Below are 27,553 nucleotides of genomic sequence, written 5' to 3' on the forward strand. Positions count from 1 at the left end.
GACGTTCAGTGGAGTCATTAGTCACTGTGGGAATAAGCCCAGTAACCTTACACTTATGAGGAGGTCTCTCTAACCGCCAGGTTCCCATGCCCCATCGCTCTCCCCGTGAGCTTGTTATAAAGAAGATTCCCTCTTCAAAGAAATCAACTAATAGAGCAGAGCCAGCGGAGAGGTCAACGAATACCGTCAACGCCATTAAATCTTGTTCTCCTGTGCTTTGTCCCTTATTTGGTTTCCTACATCCCTCTGGGGGTCATGTATTGATTAAAAGGAAAGCGAGATCTCTAGGGAAAGCTCAACTTTATAGTATACTCGTTATCTTGAAATGATGGTTCAGACACTGTATATACACCGCTGTTTTACCTCAAAAAGGTCCAGAACTTTCAGATTGGAGTAAACAACTATTTGCAGTTTATAATTACTACTTTCAACTCTAAATCTGGATTTAAGCCTGATCACTTCATCAGGTGAAATAACAAATGACATTTTTGACTAGAAATAGGAGAACCACTGCACACAGATACACACACAAACACAAGACTACATGGGAGGGTTTTGCAGAGTAATATATATTTTAAAATGGAAAGACTTAAACTTTAGGCTGAACTCCGTCATGCTCCTGTTTCAGTACGACGCATAAAGCATGGCCCATTTCCTTTTCTAAATGTAATGTGAAATACCAGGTGACAGTGCATGCATCTCAATGTAACCATAATCATTGGCTCTCGTGAGGGTTGAGAGGTTGAAGCAGAAAGCTACTCAATGACTTGGAGACCCACTGAGAAATAAAATTGCCATCTTAAGTGTGGATAAGAAGGAAACTGTAATTGAGAGCTAGAAAGGCCAATGCGCTCCACTTTGAAGCATATGATTGAAACGGGGAGTCGCTAACATCTGCTCATCTCAATTTAGCCTCACATTTATCCTCACTTTCAAATATTTATATCCTTAAGTTTAATATCGAATTAGGTTAACTGAAATCAAAAAGTGGCACAGATGAAAGCCTTCACCCTGTAATAGATGATGTATGAAATATACAGAAAACTAACTTTTTATTAATTAAAAGTGTTTATTATACATAAACATTTAAACTCGCCCACCCCCTAATTTTGTATACGTTTTTTAATTTTTACTTTTTGAATCACTATAAATACATTTGGTAGTTTTATTTCTTTTTCTTTTTTCTAAAGCTATTTCTTTTATTGTTTAGATTCATGGGATGGTGCAGCTGAGCTGAGCCGAGCCGTCGCGCCAACCCCGACATGAGCTGCCCATCCAGTAATGGCACTCGGATTGCAGTGATTAGGAGCCGAGTGTCTATTTAATATCAGCGATCGCATCGTTCAGCAGGACAGCTAGAGGGTACGGTGCCAGTCAGGAAATAAGTCAAGCTGACAAAGACTCTGCAGTTAAGACTTTTAAGTCCCTGTGCAGCTTCAACACTGTAACTCACTAAGCAAGCTTTTCCTAAAGATTGATTTGAAGATTATAAAGAAATATAAAGCTCATGAATGGACGTCCACCCAAACAGCTTTGGGTGTTGTGGTGTTTTCAGTATCAAACATATTATTGTGAAACAGCCAGTCATATGTTTAATGCAATCAGGACAGAAAATCCAAGCAAACAAGCTACACAATAAACCTCACACCTAATTAACCAGTTTTCACGGAGGAAGACATCAGGAGATGGAATTAAGAATAACACCACAGTCTTCGTATAGGCTTTACTTGTGATTAAAAATAAATTCTGCATTTAATTCGGCTTTAAAGTTAGAGTTGCGTTACTATATAATAAAAGAACTCCCCCACTTATCCCCCCACTAATATTGAAAGCCTTCAAAGGCATCAGGGGTCAAACATGAGCTAATATGTGGATAAACATCCACAAATATAGATTAATAAAAGTACATTTTTCTTCGCTCATTTCTAATTATTATCCAAATAAACAAGAAAATTGTTGTTCATGTACAATAAAGACAAAGTATTTTGTGTGGAAAAACAAAAATACAATTTAAATTGATTTAAATAAAGATAAGAAATATTTTCATCCATTTAAAAAAAAATTAAAAATTGAATTTTAGCAAATATAGACTAAAGTTATTTTAGAGTTGCCTCTAAATGTTTCCCAACTATATATTACAGTATTGTTCAGGATTTTTGATATATGAAGTCATTTACAAATCCTTTCCCCATAAGTCAGTAGAAGTTGCAGGACTGAGGTCAAATTCAAATCAATCAAGTCACTGCAGTTCTAAAACACAACCAATCCCTTCTCTACTTACACAAATTCAATAGGAGAATTCTCTTCAACGACTTAAAAGACACAAGACAAAATAAATACATAAATACATACTTGCCAGTGAGTTTATTGTATATTGTATTAAAATTTTCTAGTTTGAGAAAAAAAAAAACACATGTAAAATGCGTTACATAATGCAGCAGAGTACTACTTTTAAAAAATCCTTCAACTTTCTCAAATATGTAGAGTACTGAATGAAAAATTAGCATTTTAATGGGGGTAATAACTCATAGGGTACACTGGTGTTGAAGCTTGTAGGTGTCCTGCCTCAGCAGCACCACTGGTGCAACGTTCCCGACTTCTGCCGAGGAGCATTCCACTAGTCATGCTCAGATTTGCCTGGAATTGCCAGCGTGCTCAGATTTTCTTGGAAGTGCCGTCATGCACAGCACAGATTTGCCTGGGATGCGGGCCTGGCTGGCACGGTCAGCCGCTGCGGTGCCGTGTGCCAAGGCACTGACTAGACTGTTGCCCAATGGGGTGTCCTGCTCAGAGGCTAATGCAATGATTTACTCCTAATAAAGAGGCATCATTGTCACTAAGAAGAAAATTAGACAGAAGTGACACGGAAAAAAAAAAAATGCCTCAGTGAGCCAAACGATGATTGCCTTTCCTACCGGAGCTGGTGATTCATACTTGATGCTGTGATTCAACTTAACACTGATAATTAACAGACAATTCATGAAAGGGGCCAATTTGATCCTGTTACTCTAATCTTACTATAGCGGAGCCTTCTGCAAAACATTTAGTAGCCATTTAGTATACAGCACTTGATCAGTCTCCTATTGGTCCTTCTGGAGAAAAAAACATGTTCGTGATGTCGGTTACTACATCCACCTTTCATGTAAGGTCACACAAGGTGGGTATTGTTCTGCAGCTGCTATAAATATGACAGCACATTTAACTGAAATGAAGGATACAATACAACAGTAACTAATCAGATAAAGAGCAGTGGTAGTTGTGATAAAGTGGAAAATTCAATATTGTAGTTATTGTATTGTTATATAGGTTATATCCCTGATACCAGGAACATGATTTTAATAGTATGTTTGATCAAAACAACTGTCATGGACTTAAATGAAGATTATTCTTAACAAGCATCAGTCATATATTAATATATTAAAAATTCATTTTATCGCACATTGTAGTGTTGCTCTTTAAACCAGCGCAAATTAAAGGAGCCGTCTGTAAGAAATGGCCAAAACTGGTACTGCAGTCACTTTCAAAATATTGTTGAGCAGCGTGTTCCCTCCCCCTCCTCCCCCCGACCAGAGGTTGCCAGGTTTTTCATCCAACACGTTTGTAGCGGCTGCTGCGATAATTAGAGCCGAGCTGGCAACCCGGATGCCGAAACAATACTGACTTGGTGATTGGGAGATAGGTGGAGGGTGGAGCTTCAGACCAAAACAAAAAATGACAACATAAACATCAGTTGAGGGCTGCGACGACTCTTTTTAAACTGGAATATCCTGGCTTGAGTGCTGTTGTCAGTGACATAAGTATTTGAAATGAACATGATTTTTATATGTCTGTTGACATATCGGGGTCATTTTATGATTCGTTTTATTATTGCTCTTACATACAGCTCCTTTAAATGAAAAGATCAAACTGATCAGCAGGGCTCATGTTGCCTTTTCAACACATCAGGGAGTTGTCCCTCCTACTCGAAGACCTTTTTCTTTTATTATTGTGGGGAACTTGATAGTAAAAGTGACCATTGCATTTTGATTTTTAACAGAGCATTTTAACTGACGGCTGTAATTGTTATCTGCTGCAATACGTCAAGTTGACTCAAGAGTCATTCTGCACTCGTCACATTCCCATGATGCATTTTGAACAAGCTCGGCGTAGCCTCAGTGAATATCTAATTTCTTCTCAGACCAACAGAGCACGGTTTAATGGTCAGAAGATAGAGGCATTGATATAGACCCCCGGCTGATGTTTGGAGTCCTGTCACATATGATTTGCATTTTCTTTCTTTGATAACACTTACCCTTTAAACCAGCGTAATTGATAGGCATATAACAACTCCCTAAACATCATTGAGTTGGTGTATAGAGAGAGTGAACGTATTTACACCATAAAACGTCCACTAAATGCATTACCTTGAATAGTAACCGCCTGGTGAATAATTAATCAAATAGAGCCAGGGTGATACATTACAGTTGAATTACAACCCAGCCAATCACCCTGAATCCTATGTCATTGAATGCCCTACCCCCCCCTTTTTTTTTAAAGGTTTCATCCATCTGTGGAGAGACACATATGCAAATACACACATGCAGAATCGAACTGAGCAGCATCCTGTGCTCAAGTTTTGCCTTCTCCTGAGGGACACAACATCCTCCCACCGCTTCCTCTATGATGATGCACAAGACTCATGGGACCACGCTACGCTCTCACTCTGCCATTATTATTCACCCCGCTGCGGTCCGTTTTCCTTTCTTCCCCTCTCTGTGTGCAACTGTCTGCCTCTGCCTCTCATTATCTACCTCCCACTGCATCTGGCCTCGCCGACTGAGCCGCATCCTTGACTCGTTCCTTTACACCACGATAGACGTTTGCTCCCAAACTGCCTCCAAGAACTAAAAAGTACTTCAGCTTCCTAATAATCTTCTGTATCCAAGCTGATAATATTGTACGTCCAGCTGCGTGCAGTTACCATGCACTTAAGAGGTCATTACCTAAGCTAATTAATGCTTCATTTATAAACATTTGTTTCAGCATACTTGCCTTCTCATTACACTATCAATGTGGAACTGAAATGATTACACGATTCAAGAAGTCACTTGATATTAGAGCTGTGCAATATAAGGCAAAAGATGTGAAACTTATTAACAGTGCAATGACGATAATACTTATATCGAAAAATATTTTTGTATATGGTGTTCATGTCCCTCAAAATATCAAATTTGTCACCCTAAACGAGCATTGGCGCTACACTTTACAAATAAATACATTCAAATCTGAAAAATATGGGAAATTATTTAAAATGAGTGCAAATATAATTAAATCCATTACGTATCTTTCGTTGTTACTGCCCCAGTAGTTGAACTCAAAAGTTTGTTTTTGTTGTTTTGTTTTTTAAATATTCAATTCCCCCTTACAGTAGTTCCAGTACGTTCCCCAACCCTTGAAGCAAATCTTTTTAGTTCTTATGCATTACAGTCATTGACATTGTGTCACTGTTTTCATGCTGTTCACTGCAGTTAATGCAGAAAGTTGAGCAGCATGAAGTCTTAGATGAAACTTGGTTAGGTGTAAATATCTGTTCTGTCTGCATGTCATCTTTTATTCACATTTTTTGTGGTACTCCCTCAACTTCTCCTGTAACCTCAATATTTCATGGACGTCATTAGTTTTACATCTGAAGCTGTTCTTTGATATTTCATAACAGTGTCTATATATGACGCAAACTACTTCAAAATGTGTTTTTTGTAGGATTGGCTGATTCAACTGAAAACATCTGCTGAACAGGGAGGCTGTGATGGGAATATTAGCTTTGGCCTGGGTACAGAATGTGCAAACTAATATTTAGTTTCTGAAAGGTTAGCTCTGGTGTCACAATGACCTGTTTATGAAAACCACAAAATGATGACTAAACATTACAATTCTGATAATCATTCTGCCTCCCTTATTCTGTGTCATTCATGCATCAAGATGCCTGATGTACGTTCTGACCCACCTGCATTCAACTGCTGAATTATTTATTTATTACTCAAGTATTTATTCCTGGTAATGTAAATGCTTTCAGTTTCAGTCTGGATAATCACCTCTTGGTTTAAACATATTATACAGAGGTGTTAATACGTTTTTCCACAACAGAGGCAGAAAAATACTTCATGAATGATGGAAAACACTCATCATTATCTGCAGGTGTGCAACACCCACAGAAAATGTCCTTCAGCCTCTACGTCCCAAGACACAATGTCAGCTCAGCATGAGCTCAGCTCACGGGCTCAGTGTCTTTACTGAACCATCTCCCGCCATTAGAAATGACACAGCTTTTCCTCAGATGTCTTTGTGACCTAGAGCGATTTGAGCCCGGTTAAAAGCAAGCAGGAGGGTCAAAACACCTCTGTGGAGGTACATGACAACCTTGCACAAGGCCTCCTCATTAGGAGCTATTTCAGTTTATCCTGTATTCATACACACACGTATATTTGGAAAACAAATGATCAGCTTTTTAAAAATGGGCTGATTTATAGAGTCTGAGACATGGATGTTAAAACACAGAATATCTGTTGCAAGAATGTGATCACAAGTTAAAAACTGCCCTCATTAAAACAGATAAAATTGAATCAGTCACAAGATCAAAACCACGGTAAAGAAAAGTGGGTAACTTTGATCATCTTGTTGCAGTTAAATATTCTGCAGGGAAACAGTTGGTCCTGACATGCATTAATGAGTTTAAGCGCTCCAACCGTGTCAAACACCGGTGACCTGTGACCCTGCCACCACGGTTAGGGTACTTCCAGATGGTAGCAGGGTCCTTTAATTCAGTGCTGTCCAATCGTGGTTGTTGGGACCCACTGCCCGACATGTTTTGGATGTTTCCATGCTCCAACAGATGTGGTTCAAAAGAATGAATCACCGTATAACCTTGCTCACGTCTGGTTTTAATTTCTTTGATTCATTTGTCTTTCTTCTTGTGCATTCAGCATCGTCATCATTGACCCTACATGTGATGCTCATTCACTTCTCCGTGGGAATGCACACAGCTTAAACAAGAAAACAAAACTACCACCAGACAATCTAATACTGTTGAAGCAATCGTTCAGAAAGTTATAAATTATCCAAGTATAGTTCCATTAAAGGAGCATGAGGTTCCTTTTAAGAAATGAGACTCTCTAGCGCCACCCTTCACCACGACGGCTGTTGGGGGTACTGCAGCCAACAGTGAAGCCGGCACGGGAGAACGGGGAGAACGTGCATGCAGCGTCATGTGACGTCACATCCGCAGCCCAGCGTGGGAAATTTGGGCCCGAATTGCAGCACATTTTGCAGCACACAGCCTGTTCAAGGCAAAGGAGAGATACACTAGAGGGCTCATTCTTTTGGGTTTGGAACGCTTCATCTGACATTATTACTAGAAAACTTAAAACGTATACGAATTTTTTTCATAAATCCTGCCTCAATCTCCTTTAATAAGAACCAACTATTTTTATTTTGATTAATGTGTTTCTATGCAGACTGTTTCAGTTTCTGAAATTATGTTTCACTGTTTGGTAGTTTTTGTTTTAGCTGTGCACATTCCTACAGGGGATGGGTTTTTGTGTGTCTCAACAGGCATGGACAATGCAGTGGCAATAAAAACAAACAAAAAAAAAACAATTCACCGCCTTGAAATTTTCACATAGTCTTGAGAGTGCACCCTCACATAAGTCTCTAAATCCTCTAAAGAAAAATGTTGATTCAAATGGTTGTTGCATTCACATAAGAGTTTAATGCAAGAAACAAAACATTCAAATCAGGTCTTAACCAAATCAGAACTGTAAAATTGGACAGTGTGGCTGGCGACCAGTGGAAGTAAACTTTATGTCTGAACTGGCAGCACAATCTCTGGCTTGTAGGTCCAGCATCCTTTTTAGTTTAAACAAATAAACAGTAATCGCTCATGCTATAAACACTTCAAAAACATCAACCAATCTCTAACAACGCTGGCAATGATAAACTTTGTTTTCTGGCTGCTCTAAGCTCCTGCCGAGCTTATCTGAATTAAATGAACTGGATGGAGCAAATGCAGATATTTCAAGATGACAAAAGAGGCTTTTTAAAGATTTGAGAAATCCGTTTTTGTAAGATGTTTTAGAGAGAAGCATGCCTCTGTCCCTGTGATGATGTGCACCCTCCAACACAATTATGGGCCCACTTATCCCTTCATTGCTAAACAAACAGTCTACATTTCAGCAGAACGAAACACTTACTGAGGAACCACAACATTACAAAAGGCAAAAATAAAAACAAGACTAAAGCAATTTTCACACTGCTTGGAATTTTACTAAAATAACCTCCTGAACTACACCTGAGGATTCAAATCTGCAAATCTGCAGGACATAAAGCAGATAACCTGCCAACTCCAAAGTACAAAGTGCATGTAATGTCAACTGAGCCCATGTGAGATTAGAGTAAGAAATACGCAATAATTACCAGCGTGCAGTGGGGTGTACTTTATCCAGGCAACAGCTATCGACTAAAACGATTATTTCCAGTCAAGTGAACGTGTCTAATTCAACAACTTCCTGTTATATGCCGAATGTGTCAGTTCAGTTACTCACAGACAAGAGATATGTCTGGTTTAAAACATGATCTACTGTATCTATTAATCCTGCGTTTACATGATTTACTTTATTTTTCTGCCTTTTAGATTAACATGTCTTGTGTATCACTCTCCTATTTTTATTAAGTATGAAACCCTCTCAGCTAATTGATCAAACATGGCAGAGTGCAAGATAGCCATCCGGTCTTTGTTTACAGGATGAACAACTAGCCACCCGGCAGTTCAGGAGCCATGAAATGCTACCAATTAATGCACATTTCATCACAATCCAACAAATAATCTACTTAAAAAGAGAAAAGGCTGTTTCACAAACCGATTTATTTAAACCTTTCCCTGGACGGGAAACATAAGTAGATATTCATAGACTCAAGGATACACATTGTCCAGTTTCAAATGTTTGTAGAAGATTTCACAAAAGCTTGTAATGTTTCCAACAGTTTCCATGAGGAGATTCTCAGTTGAGGTTTCTGAACATGTTTCATCATACTTTGCTGTGGTGCTGTGATTTTCTATATCTGCAATGAGAGGCTCATTGATCTACATGTAACTTCAATGATTCAAAACAATCGATGGCTCAAAAACAGTTAAACCCAAAATTACCCATCAGTCAGAATTAACGAAGCATTTCTGGTGAGAAATGGAGCATCTTCAGGAACCAAGAAAAGATCTCCAGTTGCCTTCTATTCAAGCTTTATAGATAATATCCCCTATCTTAAAAGATGTTTTTGACACCATTGGTAGATCATATCATACATTGATAAATTCTAGCGTAAGTTCTGGTTGCGTTCCCGGTCGTCTATAACAAGCTTATTGTGCTAACCCAGATAACAAAAATCTTGATCCCTCTGTGCTTTCCAAATTTAGGCTGATCTCTAAATCGGCTTTCTTATCTAAAGTCCTTGACAAAGTAGTCTCAAAGTTTTTTTTTTCTTTTAGAGGTCAACACAAAATATATGCAAAGTTTCACTCCATCTTTTATGCCTTGTCATAGCACTGAAACTGCACTGCTGAGAATCCATAATAACCTAATTTAACCAGGGGATTCAGCCGTTCTAGTTTTTTATTTATTTATCTTTTGAATTCAGCAGCTGCCTTTGATGCTGTTAACCATAAAACTCTGCTGTTGCATATTGAAAATAATTTGGGGATCAAAGTAGAATTACTAAAGTAATTCCACTTTCATTCACCTTGCAAGAACTCCTCTGTCCATCTCTGGGATCATTTCTTTGGGAGGGCTGCACTTAAGAGTGGTGTTCCACAGGGTTCTGTTTTAGTCCTCATACTTTTTTCATTGTTTATGTTTCCTGGGGCTTTTTTTGTAATAAACATAATGTCTTGTGTCATTTCTACGCTGATGTACAGATGTACCTGCCCTTCAATTAAAAAAAAGTGGTCACTGGAGCCCATTTGATTGTCTAATATATAGTAAAATCTGGTTAAATTTAATGACAGTACAAAAAAGGGAATGTGTTTGATCTCTCTGGGCTGCTGGATGTCAGTACTCTTCCTCATTTGTATTCCTCAGTCAAGACTCTTGGCATTTTTTTTGGTAATGCTTTTACGTTTGATAAAAAGTTCTCATCTCAAGTTTCTTTTGAGCTGAGGCTAATTTCTAAAGTCAAGGCCTACCTCCCTCTTAATGATCTAGAGAGAGCGATACATGCCTTTATATCATTCCGTGATTACTGCAATGGTGCTGCTGGTGTAAAATTGCAGTTGCTCCCCTTTTGAATAGCAAGAGGAAGAGTGACCACATCACCTTACTGTCCAGTATAGGGTTGGTTTTAAAATGTTTTTTTTTTTAGCACCAGGAGTTGTCCCCTCTTTGTTTAACTGAGGTGATTCATGCCCCTAGAGGAGCATTAGGGTCATCCATCGGTTGGTTTTAGGGGTGCCCTGAACAAGATCCCAAACAAGGGTCAATTGATCTTTTGGGGTTTTTGCACCTAAATTATGCAACCACCTTTTCTCCCATGCAAGATCCTCTCCAAAGTTTATTGTTTTATTCCATCAGTTTTATTAGCTTTGTTTTAATTTATGAGGTTTCATTAAATTAATTTTCTTACCATTTATTTAGAGTTTATTACGTATCATGCATTACCTATGTTTAATCTTTTGTTTTGTAACTCACTTTGGTGTCTGTGTTAAATAAAGTTAACTTTACTGTATACGATTAATAGTTGATTGTGTTCATTAAAAAGACTGATGGAAATAGTGTAATCAAATTTAAAGTGCCACTAATGCCATCACTGAATAGAAGCTAAATGAATAAAATAAAAAGGCAAAAATGCAACATTTTAAGACAGCCACACACTTGCAAACTTCAGAGCTTTACTACCTCATAATGTTAATCAATGACAACGCTCTCCATTTGCTAGAGGTGACTTTTCTCATGATTGTACATAATTAAAACACTGTCCTCGAAGATCAACTAAGAAACTAACAACTTAGACAGGCATCTAATAGAAAACTTAAAAGCATGAAAGAAAACTAGAAAAAAAAATCTCTCATCTATCATATATATATACACATACAGTATATATATGCACACACACCCACACACACACACACACACACTATATATATATATACACATACAGTATATATATGTACACAGACACACAATATATATATATATATATATATATATATACATATACACACACACACACACACACACACACACACACACACCATTTATTATCTGTAAGCCATATCAGAGAGCAGGAATGGACAGGTCTTAACTGGCGTCCAATTCTCTTCCAACCTAATGCTTCAGGAAATGGAAACCTCCATCCATCCCATCCTGCTGACTCTCAACATCTCCACTACCATAGTGTTTAAGGTTAGGAGGCACAGAGCACTGCAGGAAGACAACACAGCTCGGTTCTTCAGGCTTACGCAACGACACCGAAGATATTTCACATTCACATACTTTAGATGTGGAATTATAGTTCTTAGTGTGCAACTCATCCAGATACTTTTTAGTGTGGTCTATCTGAAGTTATTGCCAGCAGATGTCTCAAGTTATACTGAAGAGACTTCTTAGAATCATCAGCAAATAGACAAGGTGGAGGCCCTTAACTCTATAAACAGCAACAACTAGAAAATCACAATAAATAAGGTTTTACTGAAAAGATGAGCTCACTTCAACTTTTGTTCAAGACCTTTCATTGTGACAGCGCTTCTGCAATTTGTACAAATCAACATACATTTATTTTGCAGCCTGTAGGCTAACATCTCATGACATACCCAAAAAAGAAAATGAGTGTTCATGATTCCTGCTTTCAAAAAAAGTGTGCAAAGAGAAAAAGAGTGAATAAGCAAAGCAGCAGCAGCAGCAGCAGCAGCAGAAGTCATGTGGCTACATGAAAATGTCAACAGTTTTTTACTGTAGCACTCTATGGCAACAAGTAAAGAGAAAAAACCCAGAGTTTATGTAGAAAAGTAGACATAAAATGCAGACTGAACAATACTACTTTGAAATTAAAATATTTTGCCTAATAAATGAACTGACCTCCTTTATTAGGTTCAGGATTGAAAAAAGCTGTGATGCAAACAAAATATACAGATAACCAGCAAGGGCCAGAGAGTCGTTTGAATTACTCATTTATCTGCCGGTTTGCTCTGAACTTATGATGGTAAACATAAGGCTACTGTTGCGTGTAATTTTAGAGGGAAAAAGCAAAGGAGAACTTTACTGAGGTTTGGAACTGAAACATATTTGAGCTCTCAGGCAATTTAAAATCTCAGACAGTACAGTAATAAAAACTGGTAGCCACTGACTCTCTGTAGCTCACAAGGACGTAGAATTAAAAGAAATGCCCATTACACAGGAAGGAGGGTTGTAAGATGATGTTCAAGAGACGTTTCTTCCTTTGGTAAATATTTAGGAAGTGGCAGGTGACAGGAATACTGGATGCAAGAATGAAATCTCAGGAAAAACCAAAAACCAAACAAAAAGATTCTATTAAATCTGCTTGTTAAAACCTCGTCTGGTTGTGAAGAACCTTCAAGAATATTCACCGACACATATTGTACTATTTCCCTGTAGAGCACAACCTGCGTAATCACCAACAAATGTTTTATAAATCATATCAATGAACATCTACAAACAACCTGGTGTCTGCTAAGTTTTATTTAAGCACAGAGGGGACTCCTTTGGGCTTCTGTTGCAAACTTCTGACTGGAATCTTTGTTCTTCTGGAGTCTGTGGTTGTAACCAGGAGCACGTGGAACATTTCACTAGAGAGGGAGCAAGGGGCTTTAAATAAGTCCAGAAGAAAAGATCACATAGAGAGGCTGAAGGTTTGCCATGCCCTTCACACTGTCCCAGATTTGACCACTTATTACATGTAGTCTGTAAATGACCACTGTTGCAGAAGGGACAAAAACATCATCTTCTGAAGAAAATAACATGCTCACTCTTGTGTTAACATTCCCCCCTTTCCTTTGATTCCCCTTAAATACAGCTTGTTTTTGATGAACACACACAAACCCTCGAGAGCCCTTTCAAAGGTTTGCGAGCTAGAACAATATGTTTTTGGGCCATCGTCAGTCGATGTTTTCTTTCCTTTCTTTAGAGGATTTTTCTTTTTTCTTCATAACCACTAAAAGCCTCCGAAAATTTATGTCAAAAGGCTGTAGTCCCCAAAACTTTAGAAACCGTTAAACAGTGCCTCTGAGACTGAACTTCAGGATACGAAACCCCAAAAGTGCAAAGATGACAGTTACCTGTTCTCATTTAAATAAGGAGAGCTGAACCTCCCAGCAACAATTATGAAGAAAATGGAATGAACGGTGACTGAAAGTATATTAAAATTTGGACGGTGACATGATGGAATACAGTCAAACCCTTAAGTCTTCTTTAATCTTCCTGTTACTTCGTCTTTAATGAGAATAATCCCAATAGACCAAAGCTTAGAAAAATGTGTCCCAGACCGTAGCTCAAAAACTACTGACAACTGTTCAGAGGAGATTCTTAAGAGCAAAAAAGCCTTTGTGCCACAAATGTGCAGCTTTCTTCAGTCAGGGAACCCCATAATGATGATCTCCAGTGATGTTGCCAAATACTTAGATTTGTTAGACAAGGCTGGCGAAGGACTGTCTAATATTACAGAAAACAACTGTGGCAGAAGCACTACATAGCTTCTTATGTTCTCAGCCTCAGGAATAATCAAGTATCATCCTGATCTGTTTGTGTGATCAAGATGAACCTAGCAAAGGGTTTTTAATCTGTGGTTTCTACATACCAAACTCATTTACCAAATCTTAAAAAGTAGAGGATTTACAAATTTGTTCAGCATCATTCCTGGAGACAGAAAAAGGAAAACGCCTTGTGAAAACTTCATCTGATGTTGAAGCTTCTGAATGGAAAGAGAAAGGCTTAAACGTTTTGCAAATTCTGTCAAATTTGCACTTCTGTAATACTTGTCAGTCATGTTTTACAGCCAACAGTTCAGCAAATGGCTGTCACTGTTTGCTGAACTGTAGATGATAGACAAGCCTGAACACATAAATCTCCGAAGTGTGCCTGATGTCAATGTGACCAATTAGTAAAAACAATGTGTCCATGTGTATCCATCCGCCTCTGCTCTTTTATCCTTCATGATGCTGCTGTTTGTGACTGCCTGTTGAAGATGTTAAAGACTTCCACGTTATAATACAATTATTAATTACACTTATAATACTATCTTATTCTCAATCATGACTTTGAGCCAAAGGTTTTAAGATACTTTGATGTACGCTGCAGGGATAAAACATAATGTAGATGAAACAACTGTAACATGAAATTAAACGTTGTACTGCGATGGAGGGCATGAAAGATGTGAAAATCTTTAAAGAGTCTATTGAAGCTAATCTGTGTAATATATTTTTTATATATATAAAAAAAAAAGAAAAAGGAATTATACACCAAAATCTCTAAAGCGACAACAGGGTTGCATGTGGATGACTGCACCAAATTTGACAGTAATGGAGTATCACAAATGGGATTTCTTATGCATGACTTCACACTTATCCGAAGGCAAAAGACATTATAGGATTTCACAGAGAGACATTAAAGATATAAAAGAAATAAATCTTCCTCATAAAAACGAAAATGTTCTAGCGAAATACCAATGTACACTTTAACTGTAACTGTAAACTTTTACAACATAAATGAAAAAATTTAAATGCATAACAGATGTCTTCTGTAATATCCACCACCAAATGTACACAAAATGCCTCTACTTTGGATGTTAATTATGAAAATACCTTTTTCATGATTGTTTGTTGTATATTCCACTTTGTTCAACGTTATTTCGATCTTTAGTTAATGAATGTACTGTATGACCGATATTGTAAAATTGGCTGATTCATTTTAAGGCAAGGCAAGTTTATTTGTATAGCACGTTTCAGCAACAAGGCAATTCAAGGAGCTTTACACGATGAAAAGTAAAGATGAAGGAAAAAAAGATTAGTTACAGTGAAGAGGCATAGTATTGACAAGTTAGACTTAAGCTAGATTTTAACAAGTACATTGTTTCAATTTGAATTGAGAATGGTTTAAATAATTCAGTTCTAGGCAGCTGTAAACAAATTAGTTTTTAACCTTGATTTAAAGGACTTGAGGGTTTCAGCATTGCTTCAGTTTTCTGGAAGTTTGTTCCAGATCTGTGGAGCATCAAAGCTGAATGCTGCTTCTCCATGTTTGGGTCTGATTCTGGGGCGCCAGAGCAGACCTGACCGTGAGACCTGAGAGGTCTGGATGGTTGATATGGCAATGACAAGTCCCTGACGTATTTTAGTCCTAAACCATTCAGTGATTTATAAACTAACAGAAGTATTTTAAAGTCTACAGGGAGCCAGTGTAAAGGCCTGAGAACCTGAGTGATGTGCTCCACTTTTGTAGTTCTAGTGAGAGCTTGGGCAGTTGAACTCTGGATTAACTGCAGCTGCCTGATTGACTTTTTAGGCAGACCTGTGAAGACACTGTTGCTGTAATCAATTTGACTTAAATAAACACATGCATGGGTTTTTCAAGGTCCTGCTGAGATATTAGTCCTTTGATCCTGGAGATGTTTTTCAGGTGATAGAAGGGCGACTTTGTAACCGTCTCTAAAAGTTCACATCCGAGTCCATGACGACACCCAGATTTCAGGCCTTATTAGTGGTTTTTATTTGTGATAACTGAAGCTCTGTGCCGACTCTAAAACACTCTGCTTTTGGTCCATAAACAACTACTTCAGTTTTATTTTTGTTCAGCTGGAGAAAATGATGGCACATCCACTCATTGATTTGTTCGATACATAAACTCAACAATTGTACATTGTCACCTAGTGACATTATGATGTAAAAAGTTGTGGGCCATCTGCATAGTTATGGTAACTAATCGTGTTGTTTATTATCTGAGATAGTGGAAACCTGTAGATGTTAAATAGGAGAGTTCCTAGGATAGAAACTTGGGGAACACCACATGTAAATTATGTCAATCCTGATATGAAGTTCATATTGACACAAGTAATCCCTGTCCTTTAAGACTCAAAGCTTTTAAGTACTGTGCCAGAAAGTCCGACCCAATTCTCCTGTAGCTTGCCCAGATATTTCTTTTTCAACAGTGCTTTGATGACTGCTGTCTTCAAGGTAATTTTGTCCAAATTGGCTTTGATTGGACACAGCACTGTTTATGGACTTGACATTGATGTACTGATTGCTTTTCTAATCTTCTGGATTTTCTCAGTAAAAAAGTTGGCAAAACCATTGCAGGCCCTTGTAGAGTGGAGTTCAGATGCTCCTGACACAGGAGGGTTTGTTAACCGTTCTACAGTAGCAAACAAGGTACGACTATTGTTGATGTTGTTGTTGATGATTTCAGAAAATAAGGATGACCTTGCATTCCTCAGTTGTAAATTATATCAATGACGTCTCCCTTTATAGATATCATTGTGAACCTGGAGTCCAGTCTTTCGCCACCTTCCTTCGGCTTTTCGAAACTCAGTTTTTTCACTTCTTAATAGTGGGGTATTTCTCCACAGAGATTTCTTCGTACCGGAGACAACCTTCACCTCAGTGGAAGCAATGGACTCAATAATATCTAACATTTTAGAGTGAAAGTTATCTAGAATTTCATTTACTGAGTTACAGGAGAGAGTTGAGGTGGAAGAGTAGACTCGGATGAGTAATCCTTAAAAAACACATTTGTTTTTTTTTGTACTTCTCTCTTGCTACTTGATTGTATGTAAATTATACTTTTAAAGAAAACAGAAAAGTAGACAGACAAGGTGACATCATCGCTAAGACCCTTACTGATGATCAAGTCCAAAATATCCCCCCCATTTGTGCATTGCCTGTTTCACGTGTTGAGCCAAACCAAACATTTTTAGTGCATCATAGTTCTTCAGCCTCTCTGTTTTGGGGGTTGTCAACATGGATGTTAAGAGTCCCCCACAATGATTAAACTGTCGTATTCAACACATATCACAGACAGCAGGTCATTGATTAAGTTACCATGACACAAGCTCATGCTTAACCACTGCCAGAAGAAATCCCAGGATTTTAAAGCCATATGACAGGGAATCACATCTTTCAGGACACTAAATAGCCAAAGCATATGAATTATTTTCCCTGAAGATATCACAATATTTGGAGAAACTAATTCAAATTGTCATTAATAAGTTACAACCGTCCCAGAGTAGAGCAAGTTCCCCTTCCAGTGATGAGGTACTGGGGGCTGAAGCTGATGAACTGTGGCAGTTGACACCCGTGAAAAGGTTCACTGTGAAGTGTAAATCTGCAAATCCTGTCTTTATGATTAGTGACACTTGGGCTGTTGGTGGCCGTCTCCACTAAGGCTGTGAGCGCTGCCACAACCAGAAGCTGCGCTGCCACTCAAACATAATAGTCTTCTGTATTGGGATGTCAGAAAAAAACTTGTGTCAAGTGTGTCTCTGTGTGTGATATGGATCTCTTAACATCTGCCTTTCACTACTTATTTGTTAAAACAAATGTACGATGACCAGTAGAAGTAAAACCTTACATTTAAATTAACCTTGTTTTTTTGTTTTTTTTTAGGCCCAGCAGAGGCCGTGTTAAATATTGTGCTGAGATCTTAAGAAAAGAAAAAAACACGTCATTAACACAGGTGTGTTTTGGATGTGATGATAAACTAGGGCTGGTCCCCTGTGTAAAGAATAGTGTGTATAACCTTCACATTAATATTTCCACTCAGATTTGTGCTGAAGGCATCAGGTGCAAGAAGCCACATGTGTCAGATTTGTTTTAGTGGAAATATATTTTAAGATATAAAGATAAACAAAAGATTCCAGTGCTTAGAAGTATTTTGTCAGCAGAGGCGGCAACTTTAAGTTGGGATATTCAATACCCTGTCCAGAAAAAACATGAATTGGGCCTGATTATTGTCCAGCATCACACAGTTGTGCTTTTTTAACTATTTTGTAAACACCATTTCCTGACAGGTGGCCTAGAGGTGACCGCTCTCTTTTACTGAGCTTACAAAACCCAGAACAAACATTTGATCACCACAAAAATCCTGTAACACTTATCTTAGCCTCTACTCAATTCAGCATATCAGACCTGGCAACCCTCAACTGCTCCTGACCCAATATCCAGAGATCCACTCAAGGGGTCGTGGCCTGTTTTTGGTGCTTTTACCCCAGAGGTTTTCCATTTAAAGTATCCTTGCAACCCTTTTCAACCCTTTTTCTGGTATTCATCATACTCTTTGTCTCACAAAGGCCTTTCAGTGAGCCAGAGAATCCAGCGCAATCAGCTGGTAACACACCGTAGCTGATGGCCACACAGAAGGACGCTTTTCATCCTTGCAGGAGTGTTATGAGTGCTGGAAAATTCACAAAGTCAGTGGATACAATGCCGCTGTGAGAGCAGAAGAAAGAGCACATATAAACTCAACTCACCATGCACTCAGGCGTCTGATGAAAACTTCATTTTGCTTATGTAATAAAAGATGGCTGAGCGCAGTGGAGTTCAGTAGCTGCTCAAGTTTGAACTCAGTTACAGTCCAAAATAAGATTATAAAAACATTTTCACTTGGAAACCTTTTATATAGTAAAAAAAAGTTAAATAAATGTAACAAAAGTAAAAGCTCAGTTTTCCATCATGTGATAGAAAGTCAATTCTTTTCTTTTTTTGATACTCTGAGAATTTGCACCTTCAAGTGCTTTTAACACAGTCTGCAAAAATCCAATATGTCTGAGTGTAAACGACCAGCCAGAGTCGGGAGTCTCCTACCAGTGTCAGTCGGTTACCAGCCTCTGTGTGCACGTCAACATCCTCAGCAGAGATGCACTTTAGGAGGGGGAGGGACCCGAGATTTTCATCCTTTCACATTTTCGAACCAGGATATCTTTCTTCTCAAGGTTACCAATTTTCACCTCAAGGAAATACTGTTTCTCTTTTTTGCTTTTTAGAACAAACAACACATGTGTATACACACAAAAAGAAATTACTATCTCAGCACCATTTACAGAGGATTTGAGGAACAAGAATTAGGCTCCACTGCTAAAGTATACTGGTAATTTCTTAAAATGTAAAGCAGTATAATTCTTGAATGTAAAGCACCCTCTCTGATACATGTATATTTTATGTATATCTTTTTTTTTAACCCTCACAGTATGAATATCATTGATTCATTCATTCTCTATATGCACTTCAACCCTGAAGTTAAGGGTCACAGGGATCTGCTGTTACTAGGAAGGATGCATGGTGCACCGTGGAGAGGTCGCCGGTCTGCACACATCACAGAAACAGCCAAACAATCATTTTAGAAAATCGCTAATCAGTTAAGCAATCCCATTCCTAAACTGGAGGAGGAAGTGGAAGTACCCAGACAAAGAAGCACAGGGAGAATAGACAAACTGCCTTTAAGCCATGAGGTAACATTGGTAACCACTGCATCATCACGTAATACACAATGATCAACTCCAATAGGAGTGAAAAAGATGAAAAAGAATCATCAAGCAGAACGAGGATTAGACTGATGCAAGCCTGGATGGACTTGATGAACAGGTTTTTTTAATTAGGAAGCACAACATCCTCCTCTTTCTCCCATCCAGACAGACATCACACCTTCCTAGGGAACCACAGCTTCTCTGTCACTCCTCTGCAGCCTCATATTGCACCTCAGTCAATATACTTACTGTTAGTCACCCAATGATAGGAAATGCTGCATGGTCCTCTGCCTTCACATCCCAGCTCTCTCAGTAGGTGAAGAGGCAGCTAGAGGGACTGAAGTGGAAAAAGGATGCATCGCCAGAAGGTGTCAGCCCCAGAGTCCTGAAGCCCCTCAGCAACCAGGTTTGCAAGACCTTACAGCATCTTTTCATGCTCATCCATCTTCCCTCGACTACAGACCAGCTGCCCCAACATTATTACAAATCCTGGTGAGTCACTTGCCAGTCTATGTAAGAAAACATGCACTCTCTAGGATCCACTGCAGCTGACATGGAGTTGGAAATGAAGATGCCAACATCTTCCCGCAGCTCGACGTTTCAATGAACCCACTGTCATCTGGACAAAGCAAGCAGCAATAAGAGAATCATGTTCTTTAATCTTGCAAACAGACCACAACTGGGTTTGGCTGAAAATGGTCAGCAGCGGAGAAGGACAGCAAAAGGGCTATACTCTACCAGCTTGGGTTTTTTTTAGACACCAAGTACCACTTAAGAGTCCTGCAAGCTCCAAAAAATACAAAGATAACTGCTGGTATGTGGTGCGTTAATGGTGGACGGGAGGGTGAGTGCAGAGATCTTATGGACCACTTTGTGGCATGATGTAGGAACGATCACTCTCTCTCAAACATTAACAAGAGCAAGAAGATTTGAGATCATTTTAGAGTTCTCAAGGATAAACCGAACATCTTTATCATACTAGGAGAAGAGGGGGGATGGTGGAGGACTCCAGATACCTGGGTTTTCACGTTGAAAGCAGATCATAGATGCAACACAGAGGGGGTCCACATGAACTGACACCTGACCACACATGCCAAGATATGCTGCACATCATCTACTAATTCTGTGGTTGAGATTACAGTTTTAATCTGCAGCTGTTAGGAGCATCAGAGCCACTGGCACAAGGAAGAAAGAAAACGAGACCTGATTGTGCAAAGAGGAATGTTGCATAAGGTGCAAAACATAAAACACTGTATGTCTACTGTAAATAATATGCATACATGTATGCGTTTTTGGCTCCCATTCTTAGCTGTTTCAATCTTTCGCACGTATTGTTGAGAAGACAAATAAAGAAATTGAGTGTCTTACTGAATTTAGGTCCAGGCTGGTCTGCACCCACTCCTTGGCATCATTGTATTCTTCCATCAGCCCCATAATGTACAGCGTGTCCAGTGAGTCAATGATGGATGCTCCTCTCAGACCTCCTGCAAGATACGGCGACACAAAGACACATTTTAAATGTGTTGTAACATTTGTAACAATCAGAAATTCAGTGCAGTTCAAGAGCAAGACATTCAACATCGTTAGTGAAACAATCACCAACTAAAACCTTTCCTGAGTACTTGATCGGTGCAAATTCAACTCTTTTCTAATGACCTCACATTCCTGTTATGAAAGACCCCTCGAAAGATATGCTAATCTCCCTCCCAAGCTTATTATACAAGGCACACATGCCTGTTATTTGCTGCTACCAACTTTCCTCTCTATACTGGTGAGAGGAAATACCTTCCTCCTTTTTGGCTGTCATCAAACTTGAGTTATGTCAAACAGCATAGTAGCAGTGGTGCTCATGCCCAGCTACAAACCTTGTAACCTTGGAAACAATGAAAAGAGTTTACACTTGACACTAGGGCTGGGCGATATATCGAGATTTTAATATATATCGATATATTTTCAAACACGATATGGTACGAGACAATATCGTTTATATCGATTTAAAAAAAAAAAAAACATTTTTTTTTTTACATTTTTTTTTTTACATTTTTTTTTTAATGATTTTGATATAGCTTATTTTGTGACAAATTGACTTGAATGTTTTATTTGAGATTTGCACAAATGTTTTGTTATTTGCACAACTGTCAACCTCAGTGGAAAAGTCTGCCTGTTACTGTCTACATTGTATTAATTGCACAGTGTATTTTAATTTAATTGTTATGCAGGAAAGGGATATTTGTTTTATTTTATTCAAGAAGCATTTTTATTCTATATATGCAGGAAGTTTATTTTTATTTCATTCGTTTTATACATTTTGATATTGTGCAGACCTCTGGTACCTGTGTGACATTTAGCACGAGGCTTTGTATTAAAACTGACTGTTTTTTTAAGGGTTTGCCTCAGAAAAAATGAAGCTAACAGAGATGCTATGCTATAATGCTTTGGGGGAAACCCCAATTAAGGCACAGAAAAAATATCGGGATATATATCGAGTATCGCCATTTAGCTAGAAAATATCGAGATATGACTTTTGGTCCATATCGCCCAGCCCTACTTGACACAGTACCTTTAATACCCACAACAGATCAAAGCCTTTACCAACATATACTGCATAAACCCCACCATGATGGGGACATGGATCAGATCATGCATATTTTGCACGCTATTTTTTTTTTCTTTACTTATCTTGCCTTTATATTAGGACCAGCACCTGCGATGAAGCACCTGTAATTTTGTTGTTATGAAATATGAACAATGACAAATAAAGAATCTTGAATCCTGAATAAACGGATCACATACGTAAATGCATATTCATGCTAAGCTCTTCCTATCATTGATCTCTAAGGTTGTGAAGGAATTGACCCTGGATTTTTCTAGAAGACGTTTTAAGATTTAGAAAGGACTGAAACATGCAAGTGTGTTAAACCTCAAGAGAATTAATGCTTTTGGTACAGAAACGGAGTTCTTCGAAGGTAAGCTTGCACTAAGATTTAAACCCGAGCCTTTGAAGCTGTGATTAGTAACAGTAACTTGACAGTGTGTGTGATAAAAAAGTAAAACATGAAAGTCCTCCACACGGTGAGCCTCTACAATTACCGTGGTGATGCTGGATGATAATATGAGAAGAGATTTGTGGAGACAAACATGAAAGCATCCTCTCTCAGGGATTAAAAAAAAAATCTTTCAGTCACAGTGACATAAAAGCCAAGTCATTTAAGAATCAACAAAAGGAGGGAAAGAAAAAAAAATAGCGACATAAAGACTGTTACAAACATTTAGCAGCTGGTCCTGGATTACACAGATCTGATGCGTTTCCTTTCTTAACGTCGGCATGTAAAATCTGCCCATGTGTGGCAACTGTTGCCATGCTGGTGCCCGAGTGCCGATGCTTGTGGATCTCATTTGAAGCTATTCTTTTACTTTTCACAAACTAAATGAGAAATTGTAAGAGATGTAAGAGGCCCTGTGAGAGATTCAGTCCATTTTCGTTCTCAAATGACAAAATATTATGCAAATGCAGTTGCACCTGGCAGAGAATGCTTGGCACAAAGGAAAAATAATCATTATCCTTAATTAATTACTGTATAACAGTTGAATGGAAAATTGTGTTCTGGAGGTTTAATAACAAGAAATTCACAAAAAAATGAAAAACAAAACAAAACCCTGAATCAAACAGCTCAAAGCTCAAAGTCTAGACCTAAAAATGCAATAGTGTGAAAACTGACCTGGTTAAATGAGAGAGGTGATGAAAAATTGTTACGCTCATCCCTGAGAAGAAGCCAGCGTAGGATACATGGCTGGGTTGATCTGATGAAACCATTTAGCAACTTGGCACATCAAAGACATATGAACTATTCTAAAGGCCACTGAACATGCAAACTGTAACCGTACCTCTGGGCAACTAAATGTCTGGGGAGAAATAAAAATATTTCCAAAGAGATTTTTTGTTTTTTGCAACATTCTCAGGATCCTGCTCTTCATCATTTTGTTAATGCTGTTTTAAGCTTAGACTCCATTATTTTTTTGCTATTATACTTACATACAGTGTATATATATATACAGTGTATATATATATTAGGGCTGGGCGATATATCGAGATTTTAATATATATCGATATATTTTCAAACACGATATGGTACGAGACAATATCGTTTATATCGATTAAAAAAAAAAAAGATTTTTTTTTTTTTTACATTTTTTTTTTAAATGATTTTGATATAGCTTATTTTGTGACAAATTGACTTGAATGTTTTATTTGAGATTTGCACAAATGTTTTGTTTTTTGCACAACTGTCAACCTCAGTGGAAAAGTCTGCCTGTTACTGTCTACATTGTATTAATTGCACAGTGTATTTTAATTTAATTGTTATGCAGGAAAGGGATATTTGTTTTATTTTATTCAAGAAGCATTTTTATTCTATATATGCAGGCAGTTTATTTTTATTTCATTTGTTTTATACATTTTGATATTGTGCAGACCTCTGTTAATAAAGGAACCTGTGTGACATTTGGCACGAGGCTTTGACTTAAAACTGACTGTTTTTTTAAGGGTTTGCCTCAGAAAAAAATGAAGCTAACAGAGATGCTATGCTATAATGCTTTGGGGGAAACCCCAATTAAGGCACAGAAAAAATATCGAGATATATATCGAGTATCGCCATTTAGCTAGAAAATATCGAGATATGACTTTTGGTCCATATTGCCCAGCCCTATATAGATATATATATATATATATATATATATATATATATATATATATATATATATATATATATATATATATATATATATATATAAATAATATAATAAACACAATGGTGCACACCCTGTGAACTGAAAAAGGTCATGAAGTTTCGATGTTCCCAGCATCTGGTGTCTTTTTACTCTGTGTTACAAACAAGCTAATTGCAGCCATGTGGAGATTGTACCAGTCTGTTATAGTTTAGAGAGACCTGAGCTGGAAGGCAAATCACTTCATTTACCAGCTGAGCTATGGTCCGAGCCTCATCTATGGCGATGAAGTGTCGAAGGTTAAAAAAATAAATAAATCAGGTGACAAACAGAAATTGCTGAAAAGAGCTTTCTTGGTAGAGAGAGGCTCAGTCATTTGAGAAGGGTTTAGAGTGAACTCACTGGTCTTTCACATCTAAAGGAGACAGCTAAAGCAGTCTGGGCATCTGGTCAGGATGACAGCCAGATGGGAGGTGGCTCAGATATGTCTTATAGGAGGATGACTCCCCATAACAGCGGCAGGAGGCAGCCAGCAGGTAGACAGCCCCGGGTTTTATGGGTAAGCTGCTGTGCCCATAAACCAGCCCCAAGTTCACCAAGGTTGACCATAACTCAGAATAAATGCCGAAGTCGCTCCATATCTGTTGTACTTTATAGAATGAGCAACACAGCAGTTGACAGCGGATGTGCTGTCAAGTCTGATATGAAAGAAAAACAAACTCTTACGACTCAGAGTTCTCAGCTTTTATCCTCCTAAAGACCTTAACATCACTGTTTACCCTGTTCATTTAATGTGAATTTAAAAGGAAAAAGCTGAAAAAAGTAGCACTAATTACCATGACAGAAAAAAAATCTCTACTTCAACAATGAATGGATCAATATTTGCAGCAACATAAACAGACATAAGGTCTGAGATAATGGTCCTCCATCAGAAAAGGAGGCGATGTCCTCCTCAGGTCATGAATAAGTAGGGGTGTAATGATACACTAATCTCATGATACGGTACGATACACGATATTGAGGTCACAATAACGATACGATACTATAGCAGTACTTTTTTTAACAACCTTGAATGAGGAACATATGACTGGAAAAAATTGTCTTTTATTTGAAAGACACAAAATACAAAACAATGCTGTGCGTTTGCCCTATTGTTACAGTTTGTAATGCTTTATAACTGTTTAAGTTTTAAAGAGAAAGCCAGGCCAACCATTTCCCACAAACTGAACTAAAAGTAAATGTCAAGTTTGCACTATGCATCTTCAGTTTCATACAAGTACAAATATTTTGCCACAAACTGAATAGTTTCTCTCGTGTATGATTTGAATTTTTTCTTTTCCAGAAATTTAACAACTAAAATTAAATAAATAAATAAAAGTAAATAAATACATACAATTTTACATCATAAAAAAGATTGATTCATGCTCACCTTATAAGTGTAAGAGGAGAATTATTTTTGTTAAGAAGGTTATTTTGGTAATTCAGGGTTCATTATTTTATAAATATATTCTTTATATTCTGTAAATCAGGGACTATAATGACACTAGTCAGTATATCAGTTGTTAGTATGTTTTAGATTGGGCGGAGTGATACAGCACTAGGTGCTGTGTTGATGTTCTAAAATCCTACACTGTTGAGCGGACAATGAAGTACACTGGAACTCACGCAGAAGTTGTCCCGTGTTTATCCTACTCACGACCCGAAAAAGGTTAATTTAATAAGGTAAGGCTTAACTCTACACCAGCCTTACATAAGTAAAGGTTCAGACCTCAAATGGGGACCGCAAAACGGGACTAGTTTCTTCTGAGCGGAGTTAGATTTTGGTCCGCAGGTCGAGGCGTTTCGTGACGTTTTTGTATCGCGAAATTTCGTGGCACGATATATTGTTACACCCCTATGAATGAGGAGCTACCTCCTTCAAGGAGATCTTGGTATCATGTTCATGATGGGGAGATGGATCAGATCATGACAGAGAGGCATGTAGTAACTTAACCAGTCTGGTACAGTGAAAACAAAACTTAACCACGAACATGAAGCTCGTAATTAACCATGTTCCAGCCCTTGCCCTTTGCTCACGCGCTGTGGGCAGTGACCAGCTGAGTGACATCTCAAGTAAAAGTGCAGAATAGATATCTCTCAGCAGGTTCAAGAACTCCCCATTGATTCCTCACCATTTAGCAAGATGCAGATCACTGGAAGAGCTGGAGGATGTGGGTGGGGAGAGGGAGGTCTGAGGAGCTCTGCTCAGATTAATGTCTCTCCATCCTGTCCCAGTTAAGCAGGGGCTAATCATTACCGCTCTACTGTCTCACAATGGTGACATTATTATACATTACATATCCCCTTTCTTTGAACAGCTGTTTGCCTGATGCAAGCTCATCTCAATATCAGTGAGGGAACAATGCTACCCCACGCTAGTGTGCATATCTCTAGGGTGGCTATGAATAAACCTGCTGTTGTCATCTCATATGAGCAAGACGATATCGGCTATCATTACAAATTCGGAAAATTATAGGTTTATTAAGATGGATCTGAAAGGTTTTTTAGTTAAAGTAAAAAAACAAAAGGTCTGATTTTAGCGCTATCTTCAGTGAGAGTCACAACTGAGTGGAGGGGTGTTACCAAATATGTACAATGGTTATGTCAGGCCAAAAATATCTTTCTGTAACAATAGTCAAAAGACAGAGTGGAAAATTCAAAAGCTCAGAAGATTGATTGAGAATACACAAAGCAGATCGATCCATCATGCTGCACTACTTTGGTTTCCACATGGACCCTGTTTATTTCTGTAGCCAAGTGGTGCCGGCGTAAAGATCCTCAGGGTCCCTCAGCAAACACACGCAATCCGTGTGTCATACTTTATAGAGGCCCAAGCTAAGCACTTGTCAACAACTCATGGCACCAGTTTAAAAGCTTATATCGTCAAGTTTTTACCGTATGCATCCTAACTAAAGCCAAGAAGCCAAGTAAGGTTAAAACACAGTAAAAATGCTTCATTAGATGATAAGAATTTTCAAATAAGTCTGACACTAACATCAGAAGAAAAAAATTTAAAAAACACAACAGAATGATAAACTGAGCATGACAGGTCACATGGTCCACGTTTGATTTGATTTGATTTGTTTATTTGCACAACATAAAAAAAAAAAACGGTACAAAAGTTTAAATGAACATAAAAGCATGAAAATATGTGCAGGTGAGAAAGGAAGCCCTAAATGGGCTTATTCAAAGTGCTCACCAAGAAAATACATTGTATTGAAATAATAGCAAGAACAAAAAACAAAAAACAAAAAAAACAGCGTTCCAAAAAGATGGATATAAACAGACAATTTCTCGGTGTGCA

At 38.1% G+C, this 27,553-nt stretch overlaps 1 protein-coding gene across 1 annotated transcript in view; it reads right to left on the reverse strand.

Annotated features, from left to right (window-relative positions):
- LOC133437352 (mannosyl-oligosaccharide 1,2-alpha-mannosidase IA) overlaps nucleotides 1–27,553 on the reverse strand; it is a 231,329-nt gene that overhangs the window by 73,342 nt on the left and 130,434 nt on the right. The window contains exon 3 of the mRNA XM_061717291.1: nucleotides 20,854–20,969. Within this exon, the coding sequence (XP_061573275.1) occupies nucleotides 20,854–20,969 (116 nt within the window). The remainder of the gene's footprint in view (nucleotides 1–20,853; nucleotides 20,970–27,553) is intronic.

Source organism: Cololabis saira, chromosome 3, assembly GCF_033807715.1.
Source record: "Cololabis saira isolate AMF1-May2022 chromosome 3, fColSai1.1, whole genome shotgun sequence".
NCBI lineage: Eukaryota > Metazoa > Chordata > Actinopteri > Beloniformes > Belonidae > Cololabis > Cololabis saira.